The sequence below is a fragment of the Hyalella azteca genome, unplaced genomic scaffold, assembly GCF_000764305.2.
Source record: "Hyalella azteca isolate HAZT.00-mixed unplaced genomic scaffold, Hazt_2.0.2 contig15428, whole genome shotgun sequence".
NCBI lineage: Eukaryota > Metazoa > Arthropoda > Malacostraca > Amphipoda > Hyalellidae > Hyalella > Hyalella azteca.
Genome location: NW_025945282.1, coordinates 18,519 through 38,802, shown reverse-complemented (window position 1 = coordinate 38,802; position 20,284 = coordinate 18,519). Strand labels below are relative to the sequence as shown.

Sequence of the window (20,284 nt, the reverse complement as noted above, 5' to 3'; positions counted from 1 at the left end):
AATTGTGGTCTCAATATAAACTAAAAGAACGTCAATTCGCTAACAATGTAATATAATAATATCTGTAGAAATCAAGAAGTTCTGACACTTTCAAACCAGAAAAGCCTCAAAAATAATTAGCTATTAAACTCTATAGTCTATAGTTGTTCGGGCATTCACCCCTGGACATCTGTCAGCTTACGATCAGTTTCTACATTTTAGATCTTAAAGTACATTTGACAGTCGAGAATTCCATGTCCTTTCATCGAATGAAATATTCCGAATAACAACTAATTTTCAGACACAATTTGGGGTGCGTGCAATAACTGAGTTTCAGAATAAATAAATACGTCATTGTAGGTTGCTCGAAAAACAGCTTATTAGCTCTCGCGCGTTAGAAGAGTGAATGGTGGTTAGGTTTGAGCAATAAAGAAAACAACAGGTCACTCAGGATCGACATGCTGTGTGTTAGTTTGAGCAAGTATATCACACCGCAATCATCCGAACTTAAACCAGTAACTGTACTGCAATATTTGTGGATTTTTTCTATCACATAACAACTGTATTTCACAAAGTTTTTCTTGTAAAATGTACCGATTAGGTTAGCCATCATATCCAGGAACTAAAGGCTATTGTAGTTTCCTAATTAGAATAAATGCAACGATTTGTCATTATTTCCCCATAATGTTACTTAACAATCAGTTTAGATGAAGTTCAAGGAACTTAAGAGACGAAAGTTAAAAGAAGGTTCCACTGGTGCGGAAAAAGAGTGTGCAAATTCAGTTCTTATGTTACCTGTTCAATAAGTCGCCCCCAATCCTGCCAGTGGCCCAGTACGGATTCACTTCCCGATTTATAGCTAGGTAATGCGGGAATTAGTGAATTACTAATACTAATTTGAATTTAGGCAATAAAAGGTCGTTCTGAAAAAAATGTTTTATCATCATTTTCATCATCACTTTGTCGATATTCGAGATTTAACTTCGTATCATTTTATACCTCAACGCTCGAACTTAGTTGGTGTAGTACAGGTCGCATTTAGGCTATCATAAGAAACACTTATCGTTAAGGTGTTGAATATATAGGCTTAAGAAGCTTTACTGTAAGATAATATTGAGTTATCACACTTGAAGTTTATAATCATCATTGAGTCATTGACCACAGTCCATAACCAGACAAGTATTTTTGGTCTACTTGGCGAATGGCCCCAGCATGTAGGTAGGTACGCGCGGGCGAGCGTCAATCGACTGTGACAACGGCACTTACCTCACAGGTTCCTAACCCAATGCAGGCTTAAACAGAAACGAAAAACATTAAACGAAGCACATTATACAATAAAAATCTAATTATGTACAAGACTATAAAACAAGAAAAAAAACTAATCCTGTAACGTAACGCCAGCACAAGACACGCAGTGAGTGGGTGATCAAGAGATCGAATAAGATGCATTTCCTCGCGCAGCTAAACACGTTTTTGCTCGGTGGCTCCCATCCCGTTCCAGGCCGAGAGGGAGCGAAAATAACACCACACCTTCACTCACAGCTGCCAGTATCACACTGACTGGAATGAGCCTATGAGGTGCAAGAGGAAAAACTAAACACGCGCTTTTGCAGCGACTACTTCGTGACCTGCCTATCCATGCACATTTACTGTTTTCAGCTGTTTTACAAGCTGATGACGCAAAACATAACCATGAACGCAGTATCTGTAATGATGGTATAAGTGGCAACAGTAATTTTTATTTTGTTCAACTTGAAGGACATTCCTCCGTGTTCTTATCTATATCGAAGCAGCATTTAGAGCTCAGTGGTATATCTGAAACCTCCTTGTGTGCTATATATTATATGCATTAACATGTTCTTCACCATGACATAAAAATTCCTTCACGTTATTCATTCCGCAGAAAAAAATCCATCAAAACCCCCCTAAAATATTGTTAAGCCACTATAAATAATCTCATGTTCAATCACTAAAATTATTATTATTTTTTCCTAACGCGAAGAAATTCAATATAATGTAAAATGACTATTTGTTTGAATACTTAATCATCCAACCAGTCACTATTAACCTAAGTATGATCATAAATATTTAGTTTTCCTGCAGTGATAAAAAACTAAGCCCTCCACCCTGTCCTTATAGACCTCTACGCCCCCGCCTCCGAGGGACAGTTTCTTCGTTCCTATAGTGCTAAGGACGGCTCACGCCGTTCATAGAGCAAAACCTTCATTTATAGCAAAGAAAGATCAAGGTATGCAAGGAATTCGTCTTGTATCCGTGATACCGCGACTCAACCCAACAACACCTGCGTGTGGTCACTTGAAGAACTCGCGGCCTCCGTAGGCCTAATGGGATTCTGGAATTTTCTCAAATCATTGCGTCAGTATTCTGTTCTTTCTATGTAGCTTGTCTAATAAAAAATATGCTCAGTGATGAGCCAAACGTGTCGCCGGATTTTAAACACCTCTCAGTTGGTGGAACTTTCAGAGTTGTTGACCTTATTATTGTGCCCATTTCTAGACAGCTAGAGAAACTATACTCTAAAAGAGTTATAAATAAATAATATGCGTTTAAAAATTACTTTTTAAAGACAACACTTCTAAAGAATCCAGTGTTTCCGATGTTACACATGTACAATGAATTTCAATTTTATTTTGAAATAGTAAAGAAAATTAATTTTTTTAATTTTGTTTTCAAATAAAAAAAAGTTGAAGTTTCAAAATTATTTATTTTGTCAGTTGATTCAAGCATTTTCTCCGACTTTACGCAAGTGTGCAAATTTCAGATCGATTGGACAGGTAGAAGTGTGTTAAATATTGATTATAAGATTTGTAGCACACAAAATAATTTTTTCGAATTTTTTTAATATTAAAAAAATTATTTTTGAAATTATTGATTTTGTCAATTGATTGTCTCCAACTTTACGCATTGTCTCCAACTTTACGCAAGTGTGCAGAATTTCAGATCAATAGGAAAAGTAGAAGTTTGTTAAATTTCGATTATAAGATTTGTAGCAGACAAACAAACAAACAAACAAGCAAGAAACAACAAGTGAAGTTAAAGAGAAGTGTTGTAAAATGACATTTTTTTCAATCAAACTTTTCTAAATGAAGGGCTCTACCCACAAAACACTGATTTTTTTATTGTAAAGTTAATTCTTTTTCGCTGCAAATTCAGTTGAAATTCAACAAAACAATAAATACCTCGAAGTTTTCGTTCAATCAATGATTAGCGCATTTTCTCATTTATGGAAAAAAATATAACTCGGTACTCAATGCAGTGAGTGACAGAGAACGCATTTTCTCGTCGACGAAAACGTGAAGTCATGGACGGACGGACAGACAGACAGACGGACGGATGGACATGGCGAGCACAATAGTGCATTTTTTCCATAAATGAGAGAATGCGCTAAAAAGGCGCTATTGTGCTCGGCATGTCCGTCTGTCTGTCCGTCCGTGAGTCCGTGACTTCAAGTTTTCGTCGACGAGAAAATGAGCTCTCTGTCACTCACTGCAGTGAGTACTCAGTTATATTTTTTTACAACATGAACGATAGTTTCACTTATTGATGATATTGCAGAATTTCGAAAAGCTTCATGAATAATAGATGAACATTGATGTAGTACGGCAGAAGTTGTTCTATAAATCGGGTTTCATCGCGTACCAGAGGGTATTTCTTATTAACAATTTTCTTATTGTTTTTCTCCAGTCGGCGAATTAGGCTTTCGATAGTACATGAAAATTCAAATCAGAGAGGCTATTCCACATGTCGGTGACTCGAAGCGAGAAGAAATGTTGTAGCGTCGATGAGTTGCAAGCAGTTTTTTCAGTTTATAGGCTTATAGGAGTTATAGCCCATGGCTGTTGGTTCTTGTTTCAAATTCCAGTAATCCTTCTGGGATCTTGTATAAACCATGAATATAGTTGAAAACTTCAATGAGGTCACCACGCATACGTCGATAACAGAAGCTTGGAAGCTCAAAATCCTCATATTCTAGCTCATGATCAGTCAAATTTTAATTTGTGGTTGAAATGCGGACGGCGACTAGCATCTGTCAACGCATAGTCATAAATATTGACGAATACAAGAATATATGATCACAAAATAAACTATTAAACATGTGATTGCGGCAGAGGGGTATGTTAGTACGTTCGTTCGATGGTTATATATATGAAGGCAATACGAGCGCGTGCCCAGACAACATATCGTGAATGGATATTACACGAGTCTGGAATTCTATTTAATTGTGGAATCATTCAGCGTAGCATAACAGGGCATAGGGTTGAAATAGAGATCTAATTTTTCTGGTTTGATCTAGTTGAGAATGTTTACTTATTTATGGAAATTTCCTTCGAACTCCGAAACGGTAGTTAGATGACAATAATTTTAGGTTAAAATGGGGTTTAAAAAGTCTTCTTTTTAAAAATAATTAGTTTAACTTTAAATGACAATGAAACTTAATTCCATGGAGAATTCGAAAGTCCATGTATTATTTTAAGAGGCTTACATCGTAACCTGGCGCCACCGCACCATAAATAAATTAATTTTATAGGTTTGTCTAATGTTGCCATATATAAGCGGATAATTGATGTAATTTTACAGCGCTGTTTTAGTCGAGTGTTGCCAGATGTCGGATGTTCATTGCAGCAATTTATGAGCGCGGCTCTGGTATAGTGTTGTCTGATGGAGGTTCGTTCTGGATTCAGAATGAATCACAATAGATGATTTCGCAATAATTGAAAATTCTAATTTGTCACATCTGTAGTGATTCAAGAGATTTTAGATTGAGGCAGCGTTCCTATATATTTTAATCCCTTAATTAGGTAGTACGTTACTTGTGAATCCTGGCTTACGATCTACGTCAAATAGACTAAATAAAAGTAAATGTAATCAGCGTCGTAAGCCAGTTAATCATATCAATAATTTTTCCAACAATTTTGTAATAGTTTTATGCTCTGGTAGTAACAAAATAATATCATTCCGTAACTCATATAATCAATATTATTCCGTAACTCATTAATTAATTAGCTCAAAATCGCTCTCCTAAATGTATGGAAACATCGCAAGCCAGAGCCTAATTGAGAATCAGAAGAGTTTTTCAAAAGAAGAAGCGCTCACAAAGGGTTGCCAGGTTTCCTTGTGTGTTTTGTGAATTAACCTATGGCTTTCACGTATACATGAAGAGCACCTCAATATTCATTCATGTATTTTTTTCTTTATTAGCTGCTTCTCTTGGCTTCTGATTTTGCCGGCCAGTCCTCCGTAATTCCTGTCACTCACCTTCTATAACGACCGAATAAATTTGTAAAATCTTTCCTGCATCAACCTCCTGATTACCCTAATTCTCTGAGCCTTGTCAACATCAATTTTGTCTTCCAAGCAGTTGCTAAAAGCACTTCAAATCCATCAGTTAATGATGATTATGATTCAAGTATTTTTTATCCTTTAGATGGGCACAAGGCACAATAATCCAATCAAAAATGTAAGTTATGACTGTTAGTTCGAATAATAATTTTATGAAACTATTTAAATTCAATTCATTTTCCTTAAAAATGATTTTTTATTAACGATTAAAAATGTCATGTATCTCTTGGCGAAGTGATACTCCTTGCAAATAATTCCCTTTAGATTCTTTAGTTAGAGGATGCCAGTGATAGAAGATGCGTTTTTCTGGAGCTTATTGACCGTGTATTTCATGAAACATCAGGTATCAAACAGGTATCAAGTCAAACATCATTACTCACATTAACTCATAAGTAAAAATCAAATACAGTCTCCCTTAAAATAATTTTCTAATCGTAACTCAGAAACTCTACGGTGATTGCTACTAATGTTTGGGTACAGGCAGGGCAGCCTCATTTTACGCGTGTTATTCATAGGACAATAAATATTGAAATAATTATTTAACTATGAGGCAAACCAGATTGTAAGATATCTAAAGAACGCAAGCCCTTCAGTTAAGTGATTTATTTTGCATAATTCCAATGAAAATTCTACCGTTAAAAAATGAAACCATCTAGAAAGATTATTAGCCTTGTAACTATATTTGACAGCGAATATGTGCCTGGTTAACTCCTTACGACGGAAGGCCATTTACCAATAGCTTTTAATATGAGAAAAGGTGCACAAAATTTTTAATCAAATCCACGGAGGATGAAATTTCTACCAAGCCATGGAACTCAATAGAGTTTTGGCATAATTTTCGTAATTTGTTCGCGAGCATCCGGTAACTTTAACCATAACCCTGGCACGGTTGGTATCCGCACCAAACTCGCCGGAATAATCAAGGGACACTGCGTTCCGGGAATCATTGCGTCGAGAAGTTGATATTTTGTAGCATAGCTACCGGCAAAAATTGGCCAATCACGGCCAGAATGGAAGTTATAACGGCAGCAACAATGTCAGGTACAGGAATTTGTACATGCCACAACGCGAGTTTTGACCGAGAACTCAAAATTTTTGGAAATATGGATTTGTTTGCGCAAAGATGCAGAGATAACAATTCGAAAAATGTTTAATTTGAAATTATAAGAGAAATTTGAACATTTTCCGCTCTGAAAATTCAAGAAAGGTAAAAAAATAGTTGGACACAAAAACGGAAAAACGGAATCAAGTTCCACAAACAAATTGGAACCAATAAAGAAATATATTTTCCAAGTTACGAATGCAATGGCTTTGAAATGCAGGGAGTAACGAATAAAGAGTAAGAATTCAATTCCTAGTAAGTGAAAAAGCTAATAATTGCATTCAGAACTATTTGATTGGATCTTGAACATAAGTGATTTTAAATGAACAAGATGAAATTTAACACAGGACTTAAGAGTATAGTTCGTTGCTACATTACAATAGTTAATAATACACGGCCTCATTCGCATATGCCAGCATACGATATCAGTTATGCGGAACTAATCAACAAATTCGATGATTCTGCTCGCTGTGAACTGCAGACTTCAGCAGCAAAGTTTCATTGCAGGTGAAGCGGAACTGCTTTCAGCACCACGCTGCCAAGAATAGCGCAGTGATTGCACTGGAGCCACCTCATCCTATAGAAGTCCAATCAAATTAACAGTAAAGACAGTAAAACCTCATCTGAAAGTCTATATTTTTCATAAGATTTCTTTTAAGAATGATCAAGAAAACAAAAGGGAATTGATCACCTGAGATGAATATTTGTGTAGTGCATAATATCATGGCGCGGATGCCTCCTGTCATCGATGTTAATGAACTGTACAGGCTGCAGATCACGCTCGTATTTCGTAACAAGTTGTTTTTTTCTTGTAATTCATCGTCAAGAAAGACCCTTAAATGATTAAAAATAGATATACTTGATTGCTTTAATTACAGAAAAACAATCCCGTACTTATATTATTTCATTCTAATTATGCAATATATGAAAGTTTTCAATTGAATTGCGTGAAATTTGTTCAATTTCGAAGTGATACTATGGAAAAAGTATAGCCCGCTTATTGCAAGATTAACAGATAGAAAAATTATGAACATTGATGTTTTATCCCATCTACCAAATAAACTATGTATTACTTTGGTTTAATTGTATTCTTGCTATAAAGCAATCAATTAGTTTGCAGAAAAACAGCTCACCGATCTATTCAATTCACACTTTCAAATCAGTTTTAGAAATGGTCTAGCGCTACATTAATAATTCGGTTAGGCGTGATTTCACACAAAGTTCCACTAACCTTGGAACCTGACTCGTGACTCCGCGCAGCGCTGGCGGTATACATCTTTAGGGAAATATGTCCGTGTGGGAGGCAGATGGTGATTCTGTGCCAGCTGCTGATGCGCACTGCCAGCTGGTGCCATAAGAGATATACGTGGCAAAGGTCCTCCTGAGTAACAACTTCGTGCAGGCACAGGTTCTAGTAAAAATAAATCACACGCTTTGCCGCGTGACGTTTTGTTCCGAGAAAAGTTCTCTTTCTGACCAAGTCCTACTGCACCTTGGTTGGCGAAACGAATGTGCTGCGGTGACTTGGTCTTTTCATGATCCAAGTCGATCATCGATTCAGACTTCTGATAATATTCTGGTAAACCGTATTTTGCATTTCTTCCAAGAATTGAGCCAGTTGGTGTATTCCTCGATTCTGTATATGGATTTTTATGACTTTGATTGGTCGGTTGAACAAAGTAATGATGGTTATCAAAAGAAAAAGACTTTTCGCAGTACCTTTGGGGCTTACCATGCAGAGAGCTTTCAACACACCTCTCGGGACTACTGTCACTGACAGTAGCGCTAGATATTGCGTATTCGCCGTCAAAGTAAGACTGTTCAGCGTTACTTGCTGACAGTAGAGACGCATGGTCAAACTTATTTCTCATGTAGTTGTCAGGCGTTGAATGTTTATGGTCAAAAGGGGATCGACGATCATGAAACCTACTTTGCTCTCCCGGAGGTTGACCGCCCATCGACGGCAGAATTGGAAGCTCTGAGTGATCATTACGGGAAGAAGGAGACCGGTTCCTCATAGAATTCGGCGTACGAAAAAACTCGATTCCTTCGCTGTATTCTTCATCAGTCGACTCCTGTTCCCAATGTCCGTTATGAAATGTGAAAGAATTCGATGATCCAAGTTGGCAAGACATTCCTGGGAAAACTGAGGAGTAATGCGGTTGACAGTCAGTCAGATTGGTGGGAAGGCTGCTCGATGAATCTGAGCGAGATGGAGGAACGTTGAAAGATTGGTGACGTGTTTTTCCAGCAGGAGTTGTGGGGAAAAGTGTAGATGACTGAGACAAGTGAACTGAATTGTTCAGTTGATTCCAACGAGGACATGGATGCCGCGTGCATTCTTGAGGTGTTGGAAACTTTAAAGGAGCTTTCTCAGCCGGAGCGTTGTATGGGAGAGACAGTCGAGGGTAAGATTCGTACATCTCATTTTTGCCATTAACGACTTCATTTTCAAGAATGCAACTCAAATTTTCTCTGGCTTGTGGATTAAGTGGTTTCTGGACAATGGAAGGGAATGATTTCTTATTCATTTTAGCAAGAATTCTTTCAGATTCTGTTCTACGAGAGTTCCCTCTCATGGCTGCCTGTCCAATCTTACTATCCTTGAGCTTAGCTTCCTGTACTGGAGGAACGTAAAGTTCCCCGCTGGTCGACTTACAATGATCTGCAATTCTTTCGACGTATAGTGACCCTGTCTGACTGGGCTTTGATTCTTGATCCTTAGGCGGAGCTTTAAAGACGTTAGTGGCTATAAGGCTCATGTCATCTCCGTAAACTTTGACCTGTGGCAGCGAGCGAAGTGCCCCACTGTCGGGTGGATCTTTCAAGCATTTTTCTTGTGATGAATCTTCAGTGTAAATCTTCCGATTTCCTGGCCTCATCGTAACACTTGTGTGCTTTTTGAAGTCCCATTGGTCTTCTGGAGGAGCGTATTGAGTCTTCCATTCTATGGGCTTCAGTGAGTTGCCGTTGAAACCGACCTTGTCCTGTTTGTCGGGACCTATTGTGAAGGCTCCAATGTATTCGGTAGCAGGAAGGGCAAACTTGTCGTGAGGAAGTAAGCCACGTTGCAGGTCGCGGTAATCTGTGACATCAAACTCAGAAGTTCTTGCGTCGTGACAGGCGACGGTGAACGTCGGCGGTGGAGGACACGGGCCATCGATTGGCCGCCGCACCTTGACATTTATGACGTACTCGTCCTCCAGCAACATCTGGCCGACCATCTTACTTAGTATACGATAATTGTGATTGTTTCACTCATCCACTGAAATTATTGTCATAATCTTTAAAATTGATCCAAGATTTGCAATATTAGGTTAGTACACCGCAATTTCAATGATGTATTTATCTTCACTGAATCCAATGAAGTTTTTTTCGATAACTTCAAGTTTCTCGTACAGCCAAAATTCAACAAGACATGAAAACTACGCTGGATATGAATTTCTAGCTGATATTGAAACTTGTATGCAATAGGACAATTCAATCAAACTCGCGATTATTACATTCGATATAATTAAGAAATAAACTTCTCTGAACTTTCGGATCGTAAATCATTGGAATAAGCAACTGAAATCACCAAGTGCACATTGAACCTATATATATTCATGTTATTGCGTATATCTTAATTCGGTAGAGCTGAAATCCCTGCACAACATTTACAAACCCATAGACAGAGGTGGGCAGTAGCGCGCTACATGTAGCGGCCGCTACACTTTCAGTAGCGGTAGCGGTAGCGGCGCTACATTTAATCAATTGCAGCGGTAGCGGTAGCGCCCGCTACATATTTGAGTAGCGATACGAGGTTTTACCGCTACATTTACAGATAAGGCCTTTAGATTTTACTTAATAGTATTAAATATTATTTAAAAACCAGCATGATATATACATAATTAAAATTAGAGAACAAAACTGTACGATAGATTTCGGTGTAAATGTAATGTTGTCAACCTCAGCCTGTTACTAGTGTCAACATGTTAGTTGTTAGTCCAGAGGTGGGCAGTAGCGCGCTACGTTTAAGCAATTGTAGCGGTAGCGGTAGCGCCCGCTACAATTGCATTTAGTGGTAGCGGTAGCGGCCGCTACATTTCAAAGTTGCGCTGCCCAGCTCTGCCTATAGATTGACAATCCAAAACGATAGGAAAATCATGAAATAAGGCTTGTTTATTAAGAAATGGGGTTTGATAATCGTAAGTTTTAATTTTTTCCCTCTGACATAGAACTATGATTATATACAAAAGATAATTGTATCAGAACATATGACACAATTGATCTTGTATCAATCTATGTCAGACCATGTGAAATTGAGCATTTAGGTACAAGGAAAAAGAATCATTCACAAGAAAAATCACAATATTGGAGGGAAATGTTCAGCATGTTATAAAATAGCAAAATTACTTGAATAACATAAAAAGATATTGCCATTTCAGCGATGTAAAAAATACGGTAGGAGCTTCAATTTCTGAGGGGAGAAGTTTTTTTCTGGTTGAAGTTTCACTAATTTAATTCGTACGCGAAATGATGCAATGGATACAAACTACATGAATTTATAAAAAATAGAAATAATTTTACTGAAATTTAGTCCAGTCATACATCACAATTTTCGCAAAGACGTTTGCAAACGTCATGATCGTTGATACGAACTAGGGAATACGAATAATAAATCTGTTTGAGTTCAATATAAATTAAAACAGTGCCTCAGAATAGGCACATTGAGTTCGATTTAATGCTGTCGCAGTGCTTATTTTTCTAACGTAAAATCGAACGTTTTCACCAGTTACTGAAACAGATTCAATTTTCGTGCTTTTATATATGCCTATATTTTGCAAACTTCGCGCTACCTGCACCAACGAAATATTTACAACATGATATTTTCTTATAACTTTTCTCTTGTTTATAAACTTTCATCCTTAACGTTTGAACTTCTCAGAATTCATTACTAAAAAAATTTTTCCGACCTATCTGAATATATATTCTTCATATTATTGCTCAAAATTCCAGTAGTCAGCGGTATCATAACGATTGAACCCACGCGGACGGATCTTTATGTGTATGCTATTGTTTTCCACACACATTATTAAGTTAAATGAATTAACCGAATTCGCGAGAAAGAATCAATCTCTTGCCCGAGGACCGCATGCACTGAGCTGACAGAGGCTCGTGCGAGCGACGCGCGCTGCAGTGGCAAGACTGACGCAGAAATAGTATTGCCGACTCGAGGTTATAGCTTACAACTTTTCATGAAACCACAGAGTTTTTTCAATAAACTTCAGAAATTGTCATCCCACATTCATCCCACATTTCATTCATGAAATTGTCATCCCACAGCCTATGTGATTTAGTAAAATTAAAGTACAATCTTAAATAGTATGAGTTCATACGCACTTTTCAAATCAAAGCACATTATCTACTGATATATTACTTTTAGAACTTTTAAATAATGAAAAATGCAACCTATTAACAATTTTCATACGGTGTCAATATTTTTGTGTAAGGGAATTTTGATAGAAGTTTAATTAGCTAGCTGACAAAATTTCACATTCATTTCCTTACTCCTCGACCAACATAATAAAAATTTATCCAACTCAATATTTTATTGAAGTTTCAGAAATGGTTGAAAATTTCTTGACGTTAGGAAAAGGTAGCAGAGATACAGAACTTTCTGTGGTTGGTAACACTGAAGCGAGGTACCACGAAGGGGCGGGGCTGGGCAGCGCGCCAGCGCAGCTGCATGTGCTGTTTCTCACAGATTCCTGATCAATTTGTGTTCGCTTCCTCAAAGTTGATCACGACCTACGATCTTATGATTTATTTTCACGCGCTTTTAATTTCCACGCATTCTTTATCAGATGTCTATCCGGGGAGTTCATGGTAATTGCTAATATTTAGTGTTGATTAAAGTGAGTATTCGACTTTTATTGTCTTACGATAAATTAAGCTTATATGCTGTTTGTTATCGTTCATCAATATATAAAGGAAACAAATACTGCGCTATTGATATTAATACAAGTGTATGCTGTTAAATAAATGTAATAATTAAGAGACTTAACTTCGATCAAAATATCTACCTTGCAGCAGATTTCTCTGATTAATTGTGAAGCTAGTTGAAAAGTGCATCCATACTAATGGCAAAAAATATGCATGTTGTTTTTTTTTAGAATATATTACGTTGCTTAGACCTCCAATTGTCATAAGTTTTAATAATTAGTACAGCGCACGAAATAAAATCGAATGAACAGTAAATCAACTGCCTATGGCCATGAAAAATATTGCTTCTTAATTATAATTTTGTTTATTTTTGTTTATAAATAGAAACATGGGCTACGATCACCGTCCCGGATGTGCCGACACTCCGATAAGGCAATCCGTTATAAAGATTGTTATGTCAAATGATAAATTCTAGTTGTACATATTTTATGCAATGTGCTAACCGAGCCTCACTTAAATGCCAACAAAATATTCAATATTGCATTTGGATGTAAAACCAGTTTAGGAGTCCCAGTATTATTTAATTTTGGGCACCCCAATTGAAAGAATCAAGAGTCATTTATTCTATCACACGAACGTTTCGTCGCTGCATTTTTCGTTATTTTTTTTCAACATATGGTACAAAATTGAAAGTTCTGTTAAATAACTTGCCACTCATAAAATGCAGGCTGAATCTTATTGTGAATTATTTCATATAATTATTATCTTTTTGATTTACGCATGGTCACCACATTCTGATTCTTTTACTTACCTTGCCACAATGATGAATCGCTGATTAGCAATCCATGATGAGTCGAAGGCATTAAACTTGAGTTGTAGCGACTTTCTTGGAAACTATTACCACTCACGATCCCATCCAAATACGCAGAATTTTCCTGCGCTAACACATTCTTAAACGCGGAACATTCATCTGGGGTAAGAACCCTTGGCACGTCAGCCTTTTCATAGAAGGGAAAAACTGTCGTTCGCACTGATTCCGATTGTGCTTCTACACTAATTTTGTCAAAATCTGTTGTGATTCTGTTAACAGCTTTATCATCCTCATAGAAGTTGGTGATATTTTCATTTGAAAGCTGGGTCTGGAATGTACAGCCCTTATTGCATCCTGACGGTGCTCCAGTAAAAAGTTCGACTTCTTCATCCGAACCTGAGTCGCATTCTGAACTGCTTGCATCTTCTATACCGAAGTACATGGCACCAAGATAACCTGAAATTTAGGTTGAGAATATATATATATATATACTATTTCAAAACATATTTACTATTTTAATATATTTATTATTACAATATATTTACTATTTTACCATATTTACTATTTTAATACATTTACAAAACGTACTGTGATCATTAAATCAGGCTCTATCGAAGCCTGATTAAATCAGTTTCGAAGGTCGAAATGATAAATGAGCAGGCGCACATATCCACACATTAATTTAGGAAAACTTGAAAATGTATTTATAAAACAAACATACAGAAAAGTTCACAGTAAAACTGAAATTCGAATAATGCCAACTTCACTCCAAAAAGCCTCATGATAATGATAATTAAATTATCAAGCAAAAGACTATTACATGAAATAGATCTCAGAATGTTACAGTACTATAAATGGACACCGTTCGACGTACCTGATTTGTGAACAGCCATCGAATTATTGTCCACATGACTTGGTCCCATTACCGAATCCTTGGAAACATCGCGTTTCTCTTCGTTAATGAGGTTATTTAATGGCGTTTTCAATTCAGAATCTTCGGATAAGTGCTGCGAATTTTTCCGGCCGCCTTCTTGATTGCTTGATAATTTATCAAGTAACAAGTCATTCGGACTACACACGGAATCATTGCAATTTTTCAGAGCATCAGACTTTGATGAAGAATTTCTGAAAGATCTATCGTTGCTGCATATTTCACAGCTGTTTTGTATGTTCTCAACAAAGCTGTATTTTTGCATGGACTTTAAAACTTCCCCGCCACTTGAAGAAGATAATACAAGATTTTGTGTAAGGTAGTAGAGTCGGTCTGCGCAGGATGCAGAAATGACGCCGGAACGTCGAGCATCCCGTGAACTAAAAATAAGTTCTTCGGCTCCAGCAAGCGTGATAGTTGAGTCAATTGTAACGGGATTTTTATTTTGAACAAGAGAATGAACAGAGAGTGTGGAATGAATTTCGTTATTGAGATATGGAGGCAAGGAATTGATTGCACGGTCAGCATTTACTGCGTGAGGTTGGTCCGTAATTAGTAGATCACTGTGAGGTACGGAACTACTGTCATTAGAATATTCTGCCTTAAACTTGATGTTAGTTATCTTGTCGAAGCAAGCTCTTTTATTTTCAGAGTATAACAGTGAAATTTTACCCACCTCTATTATGTCATTGTCATTATTTTTAGATGTAATTTGTGCAGCGGATGTATCATAGTGCTTGGTAACGTACGTCTGCCCCATTTCAACGACATTCTTTTCTGCATTTTCAAGTGAATCAAATAACCTGTTATTCTTAGCAACATCTTTCAGTTGTGTGGCAGCTTCCTCTGACAGAGAGATGTACACATCCTGGAAAACTCCAGGTGCCTCTCTGTCTTCAATGTCCATTTGGGAATTATCATCCTCAAAGTTTTCAGCCGTGGATAATGACCTGCGTGTTGCAGTTTCGGTGCTTGCCAATCGCGCTACCAGAGCAGGAAACATTCGTTCATCCGTCTCCAATGGAAACACTTGTTGAGAATCGTTGTCGTTGGTTTTACAATTACGGTCTCCGTAGCTAACACAGTCACTGTCATCATCTTGAGAAGGGAAACTATCAGCAGAGGAGTACATGTTTCCATGATGTCTCTTTTTCAGATCCCCATGAGTACTTTGATCTGCACATTCCACAACGCCCTTGTTGGATTCTTCGCTGAGAAAATTTTCTTCTTTCGATTCAAATTCTTCCACTGAAATGGCCTTCCGGTCTTTTAATTCAAAACTTATTTTATTCCTCTGGATTGGACAGTCATCGCCGACTTTAGAGGCAAGAGATGCAACTTCTTGATTATAGAGCATGTTAGGGCGGCTCACAAAATTGATAAAGCCCGTTTCTTGTGGCCTATCATCGAGAGAGGGACATGAACGGCTGCTCTGAATCGATCTCGTAGGTCGAAATAAACATCGATTATCATCATCACGTCCAATAATATCAGAACGAGATAAGGCACGAGTAACTTTCTGCTTTACTTCACATGTACTATATATTCCTTTTGATTTGAATGGGTTGCTGTTTGATGGAATTTTGCTTCCATTTATTTCTGTTTCCGTTCCTTGTCCTAAATCAGTTTTCTTCACGAATTTTTTTTCTTGGCTCCTTACTATAACCGGTTTCATGCAAGCTGGATTTGTTGTGCCAGATTTTAATTGATTTTCATTCGAAGATGATGGTTTCGTTTGTTCCATAGATAACCTTATGAGATCAGCACGGGTTTGATGATCATCAAAGACGTTTCCTTTTGAATCTTTCCTGAAGCTTAGAAGGTATGATGGATGTTCTAGATTGGTGAGGCTGGAATTTGGCATAGCTTCTTCTAACAGAATTGCGGTGTGAAGGTTTTTCCTGATAAAGGCTGCTGGAAGGTGCGACAGAGCAGCGTTTTGGTCACTGATTTTGGGTTCTGGTGCTTTTCCATTGCATTTCATTAATTCTGATTCTGTGATCAGAGTGAAGTCATGATTCGACGCCGAGGGGGCGTTCGTCTGGAAACTGGACGAGTCATGATGTAGATTTAATAAATGCGTTTCAGGATCACATAAATCTTTCGGTTCGCTATCATGAATTCTTTGGAAATCACAACGGCTTTGCGAGGGAAAACTGCATGTTTGTTGAGTTTCAATGTTGTTTTCGCTGCTAGAGTTCACTTTGTTTTTATTTCTATGGCATTTTTCTTCAGTAATTATTGCCTGTGTTCGTCGCTCGTCTAAAATTTCGTGGAACTTTGCTTGCTCGGCCAATCTATCATCTCCCAAAGGTCCCGGTAAATCGTAATCCACAAAACTTGGTACCGGGACCTCGTCGCGCATTTCAGCAGCCGAATGGATGTCTGTTCTGGAGCCAGGTTGCATAAAATGTTTTTCTTCGATGGACATGTTACCGAAATAAATCATGTTAGACAGACTGTCGTAGCTTCCGATGTGCTGTTGTTGCCATGGTCGAGTTTCCTGACGAAAGCCTGCTTGCTTAGAATCGACGAAACGTGCAATTTTTCCTCGTGGCGATTCCAGTGGGAAACACGGAACGGAATTTGAGGAAGTATTTTCGTCACAGTTAGTATCAAATTCAATCCCGCAGCTTAACGATCCTTGAAGAGCTTGCAAGGAGTCATCATAATCAGGAGTGTCGTGTGTCTTTGAAGTAGGAATCGACCGGTCGTTGTTCAAAGTATGATCCATTACGAAGGTTAGGAAATTTAACCCCACAATAATTCACGATGAACACCAAAGCGCTGGGTAAATAGCCCGGAATTTGCTTCAAACTTTGTTAAAAAGCATAAAATTCACCATTGCCAATTGAAAATAACGAACACAAACTGTCCACCTTAACTGTAAAATAAAAGAAACCTAAAAGGTCATGAAACATATTCGTCTAAAAAATTAGACACAGCAATAATTGATCGCTGGGCAGCGGTCCCAAACTTCCCTAGAATGAACAAAAAATGCAGGTTGATTATCAATGAGCACTTTGCCACATTTACGTGATCTATATTAAAGATTGGTGATGATTGAGTGTTCTCTAGAGTATTTCAGTTATGTAATTCACAGGCATTCTCTCAAAAAACAATACCTTCAATAATTCTCTTATGAAAAATATTAATTTTTGCTCGTTAAAGGCCATCCCTCAAATAGTTTATGAGTCGAGTCACATTTTAACTTTAACAATCTAAAATAATATATTTCTGGCGCAATACCCCTGGTCAGCTGACTTATATCATTTTAATCTAATTATGAGTCATGTCCTGCATCTTGTTTTATCAGCGAGCTTGCAATATCTCAACGCATCGGCCGTGGACATTCCGCAAGCTTGCATTTTAGGCATTGATAAAAGCTGCATGTATTTCTATGATACGTGTGATTTAATTGTATGGCAAGAACAATGAATATTAAATTCCTTGTACAGTCTTGACCAAATCCGAGGTCATATGCTGAGCACGATTTTACGCCTAATTTTACATTAAATGTTTCCAATAATCACTGAAAATACTAACATACACGTTCAGATACTACTAGCTAATATTGAAAAAAATACTTAGTGTGATGAAAATGCTATATCTCAACATAAAAATCCCATAGTGGCGACCAAGAGCACAACCCACGTCTCGCAATATATAGCGATAACTGAAGCACACATTCACTGCATAGGTCTGTATTGCAGCACACAGAGCGACTGATGATCTCTGGCGCGCCTGACCAGCATTGATTAATAAATAACCTGGAGCTGCACTATCGCAAACTATCATGCTTGTTAGTAAAGAGCATCAAGCTTTCTTATGGTGAGCGCGATAATGCTTACAATCGTGAAGGTGATTAATACACGACGTATTACAAATACTTGATAGATGTTTATTTAGCAAATTCTCGCTTACACGAGAACTCAAACGCGTGTGGTTGTCATGACAACCCCACAACACAGCACGTATTGTTGCTATGACGTCATCGGTTCTCATTACTATTAATGTTAACTCTTGCTAAATATCGTTAGTTCCTATCATTTCTGCCATTCAAAAACATGGAACGCGATGATCTTAAATAACGGCTGTGGAGAGTTGAGAAAATTAAAATGAAATCGTAGGAGTCAACGGCGATAGTTGAATTAAAGTTTAGCGTGATTGCTTTATTACAAGCAATCACTTTAGATCGGTTGATAGATATTCAACAACGTAGATGTTCGAAGAATACGAGGAATCACAGCTTTTCACCGATCAATGTTTCTGAGACAGACGTTGTGCACTATGAAATATAAACTAATTATCTAGTTTTTCTCTAAAAACAATCATAATATAACTTTTTATATTTTTCAATGAACAGATGGGGAGATTCTATTTATTATTTAATTACCTAAATGAAATTGGCCACACTACGTAAAAAGTATCAAGTATCGTTGGTTGACTATTCACGGATTTATTTTTCAACGCCATAAAATGTAGGCCCACAAAATATAATACTTCGTTTAATCTTCACACGGGTGACATAAAAAACCATTTGATTGTAAATTTCCTTTTATTCGTACACAATAATTTATACCAGTAAACAGCAAAAAACATATTTTTTATTGAGAAACGTTAGCAGGTAATAAATGAGATGGGAAGAAATAACACATGAAGTCCAACAAATTTTTGTATTGCGGAAATAGGTGGCATCATTGCAGAACAATGTTATTGCTTGCGAATATAAAACATTTATTTGGTACATAAAAAATGTTTGCAAAAACTACAAAACACTTTAAGAGTTCTCAATGAACCATCCGCACTTTCTTACAATAACCGAAATTTTTCTCAACCATATGCCACTTTAACAAAATTTCATAATAGAAATCAAAATTAGAGGTCTGAACACGCTCATTACGACTTATATTAGCTATTCATGGTCTCGCGGGGACAATTAAATAATACAATGCTTGAGAATGGAGGGTTTGCGCATATGACTAGAACAGACTAGATAAGCTATGGAAAACTATATGTTCAGATTTGAAATGCCAAGCTCCTTATCGAACCCGGTGGAAGTCTAGTAGCTACTTCAAACTATCGTCAGTCATGAAAAGATCCGGTCAAATGACACGATTTTAGATCTTCTGTGAACAAGGCACGAAAAAAAGAAAAAGAATCGGCGACAGGCCACATCAGGCCTACGCTTCAGCGCCGACATCACTATGTTATGTTATGACTGGTGGGAATATATGGGGCCCATGCGCCACGTAGCAAGGAGGCATAGAATAGAATAGAAGTGTCGGCACTGAAGAAATAAGTACATGGCCTGTTGCAGATTCTTGAACTTTTCATGACTTGATTCACAAGAGATCCGGCCTTTGGAACCCGTTTACATAACTGACGATTGATTGAGATAGCTGCTGGACTTATTGCCTGGTTCGTTAAGTTGCTAGGCATTTTAAGACTGAACATATGCTCCTGCATAGCTTCGTCTAGTCTGTTCTTGAAGGCGTTCATACTCTGAGCGTCAAAGATGCTATCAGGGAGGCTGTTCCACATGTCGGTGACTCGAAGTTAGAAGAAATGTTGTCGCATGGATGTGTTACAACGCAGATTTATAGCTTATAGCCGTGGCCCCTGGTGTTGGTTCTTGTTTCGAATTCTAGTAATCATTCTGGGAACTTGTATAAGCCATGAGTATTCTTGTATGCTTAAATGAGGTCCCCACGCAGACTTCGATAACTGAGGCTTGGAAGCTTCATAATCTTCCCTCAAAGGCCTTGCCTTTCAAGCCCGGAATCTTGTTGCACGTCTTCGAACACACTTAATTAAATTTTGTCCTTTTCAAACTTTGATGACCACACGACGTTTCCAAACTCTTAGGTTTGGGCGCACGACAGCAACAAACAACTGCTTCATCGCTTCTGCATCTAGGTACTCGAGATAATACATTGGTTTAAGCATGGCTAGAGAATTCCAAATTATTTTTAATAATCCGGCCATGTAATGGAATTAGAACGAAACCCCAGGGACGAGGGAATATTTCTGAACAAATCCACCAGAAATTCATGTGTACGCTCACAATAAACATAAAAAACAGTAGGTAACAATAATAAAATAAACAGCATCGGAAATCGCTGCTCTGTTATAATTCGAGCATGGTTGTTTTAACCGAGAGTTCCATTTCCGA

At 37.6% G+C, this 20,284-nt stretch overlaps 1 protein-coding gene across 1 annotated transcript in view; it reads right to left on the bottom strand.

The window, feature by feature from the left end:
• LOC108682377 (tyrosine-protein phosphatase non-receptor type 13) overlaps window positions 1-10,090 on the bottom strand; it is a 39,830-nt gene extending 29,740 nt beyond the window's left edge. The window contains exon 1 of the mRNA XM_018171527.2: window positions 7,674-10,090. Coding sequence (XP_018027016.1) covers window positions 7,674-9,666 — 1,993 coding nt within the window. The 5' untranslated portion in view covers window positions 9,667-10,090. The remainder of the gene's footprint in view (window positions 1-7,673) is intronic.
• Window positions 10,091-20,284: the final 10,194 nt, after the last annotated feature.